Genomic DNA, 2,983 nt, shown 5'->3' with positions numbered 1-2,983 from the left:
GTTGGCCTTTAAAAGAGAAGCATAATAATAAGTTAAGTGTTGCCGAGATGAGAATGATTAGGTGGATGAGTGGCTTTACACTTAGAGACAAAATGCGGAATGAATATATTCGTGATAGGGTTGGTGTAGCTCCTGTGACAGACAAAATTAGAGAAAGTCGCCTTAGATGGTTTGGTCATATTAAACGTCGACCATTAGATGATCCGATTAGGAGAGTAGATGTTTTAAATTCGACTTGTGTTAAGAAAGGCAAAGGTAGACCTAGGAAGACTTGTGCTTATTGTATTAAAAATGATCTTAATTTACTAGAACTAAATGAAAATATGACACTAAATAGGACGCAATGAAGAAAAATGATTCATGTAGCCGACCCCACGTGGTGGGATTAAGGCTTTGTTGTTGTTGTTGTTGTTGTAGGTCAATTCGGAATTTTTCTTTAGAATCTATATTTAAACCTACATGAGGAGCATAAATACTTATAACATTAATTGGTGAAATGATGAAAACATGATTTCCATGAACTTCCATACATAAAAAAATACAAATGTGAGAACTTCATGAACTCCTACCTAATGTAAATCACCTAAAATATCATAGATGACTCAAAAAAAAACACTTAGAAGTATCGGCGCATTTGATTCAAGACCTTTGATAAATCTATAACTTTAATGTTGTAACTAGCTAGAAATCTCATTTTTATAAGATCAATCAAATAGAAAAATTCCATTGCTGCCATCAAGTCATCCCTTCCAAAATATTAGAGATGTTGAAAGACAAAAAAATTCCTTAGTGAACAATGTCTTTAAAAAGTATAGCCACAAACTTTTTAACTGTGATTAACTTCCTCAAGGTTTATGTAACGAGTTGTATAGATTCTTTAGTCAAGTTTTTTTTGTATGGTGTTATCCATTTGAAAACCATACCAGTCAGCCTTTCAAGAACTGACATGCATCGGAATTACATTGGGTTCAATCCTGTATATCTCATTGGAATGACCATATATTCTAGCAAAAATAAAAGGCTTGCAGTTAAGGAAGCTAACTGCAGTCCAATTTATGTGCACTAGATTGAGTAAGAGATTACTATTCATTCATGTTCTTTTCAAGAATGTAATAGAGGCAACCTCAGGAGCAACAACTACGCTGCTTCAAACTTGATGTAGAGGCTATTGGTTCGATCAAAATTAAGTGTCTGTGATGTAGCTGTAAGATTGTGTGAAATCCCACCTCATACTCTCATTGATAGAGCCTTCTTCACTAAGAATGCACTTCCCTTATACAAGCAAAATTGCCATGTGATAACAACTTCAAGCAAATGAGACAACCTTAAGCAAGAAAATAACACATTTATTATAATGGTATGGATAACACTCTCGGACATGTGAAAGTTAGATTTAAAGGGTGTTTTTTTTTTCCTAATGGGAAAAAACATTATACATAAGCATGCAAACTCGGACTTCATAAAATTCTCCAGAGCCACGATCAATAAATTCTTACATGGGCATCAGGTACCATGTGCATGAGCCGTGATCTGCATCTTAAAAATATAGTACACAATGGTCAATGAATTTGCATTTGCCTGGCATAACATTTCCTTCATTTCCTCTAACAAGATTTGAAAGAAAAAACAGTATACTATATATATTCCTATGGCAGTTACCATAGACATCTTGATCCGACTAGCTTGCACTTAAGTGCCATGATAATTGAAAGAGTAAGTTTAGATGCTCCTCTACTACAGTTTCCGTGATCAAATACTCTCCCAATCTGGTCTATCATGACGGATGAATGAAAAATATCAAAACAGCGCGAGTCGCCATAGAAAGGACGGATGGTAGCTCCAACAGATAAAATAAAATTAGGCAAGATTGAGAAGCGCTCACCTCAACCCCGAGAATAACGGCACCCTCCGCGAGAAAGAGGGTCAAATGGCTGGTGAGATTAAAGGGGGCAGTAAGCCAGCGTCCAGGCTGCACATTCAGCTGCGCCCCGCCTCGCTTCTCAAACTTGGAGATCGCAGCCACCGCTCGCTTAAACGCCTCAGTATTCATCGTGATTCCGTCACCAACCCCACCGAAGTCCGTCAGGTTGAACACCACTGGTCGAAGCATCGGCAACGCCGTGCCAGGGGGGCGCCAAGCCGCCCATAAGAAGATCTGGATCCCCTCGACGGCGCTCCTCTGCCACAAGAACAAGGAGGAGAACCCTACAATCCAGAGCAAAGTGAAGAGGGCCTTGTGAGCGGAAACCACCGCTAAAACACTTCGACGTGAGTGCTGGAAATGAAATCGCCAATTGCATGACAAAATTTCCAACATGATCGAAAGATCTCCCCTCCGACTGTTCGATAAAAGCAAGCGCGATTTAGAAACTTGAACAAATGGAAATATATTGGCGATGGTAATAGCGATTGGAACACTGAAACTGAAAGAGATCGGGATTAGAGATGAAGGATGGCAAAATCAGGGGATCGTATGATCCTGGGTCTAATTTTTTGCCCATGGAAGTGGTTGCTTAAACAGCACTGCGTCGGAGAAGAAGACGGAGTAGAGTGATAGATTACGAATAGAAAAGGGGGTCGCTGCGAGTTCGTTTCTTGGTTGATTATGTACTTCAGGAAATTTGGCTGCATATAAACCGCACTACCGCCCAAATACATGGAGAAGAATGTGTATGTACGTATGATTTTTTTATTCAGTTTTGGTTTTTGTTTTTGTTATCATTCAATTAGGGGTGTAAATGAACCGAGTGAGCACAAGCTCAGCTTATTTATATTTTGAACATAAAAAATGTGTTCGTGTTCGGCTCATTTGCTTAGCGAGACAAACACAAGTCGAACATAAGTTGTTCATGAACGAATAGTCATTTTGACAACCCTAACCATTTAGCCATAAGATAATAAGAGTTTGTGCAAGATTTAAAAATTATTGTTTATATTAAAATATCATTTAAATCTAATTTACTTGTTTTTATTCTTTTTTTTT

The 2,983-nt window shown here is 38.2% G+C and overlaps 1 protein-coding gene across 1 annotated transcript in view; it reads right to left on the bottom strand.

Annotated features, from left to right (window-relative positions):
* LOC110020502 (probable polygalacturonase) overlaps positions 1 to 2,643 on the bottom strand; it is a 28,914-nt gene extending 26,271 nt beyond the window's left edge. The window contains exon 1 of the mRNA XM_020718625.1: positions 1,883 to 2,643. Coding sequence (XP_020574284.1) covers positions 1,883 to 2,317 — 435 coding nt within the window. The 5' untranslated portion in view covers positions 2,318 to 2,643. The remainder of the gene's footprint in view (positions 1 to 1,882) is intronic.
* Positions 2,644 to 2,983: the final 340 nt, after the last annotated feature.

This window comes from Phalaenopsis equestris, unplaced genomic scaffold, assembly GCF_001263595.1.
Source record: "Phalaenopsis equestris unplaced genomic scaffold, ASM126359v1 Scaffold000098, whole genome shotgun sequence".
NCBI classification, from domain to species: Eukaryota; Viridiplantae; Streptophyta; class Magnoliopsida; order Asparagales; family Orchidaceae; genus Phalaenopsis; species Phalaenopsis equestris.
Note: the sequence above shows the minus strand (reverse complement) of the source record. Positions and strands in the feature narration are given on the sequence as shown.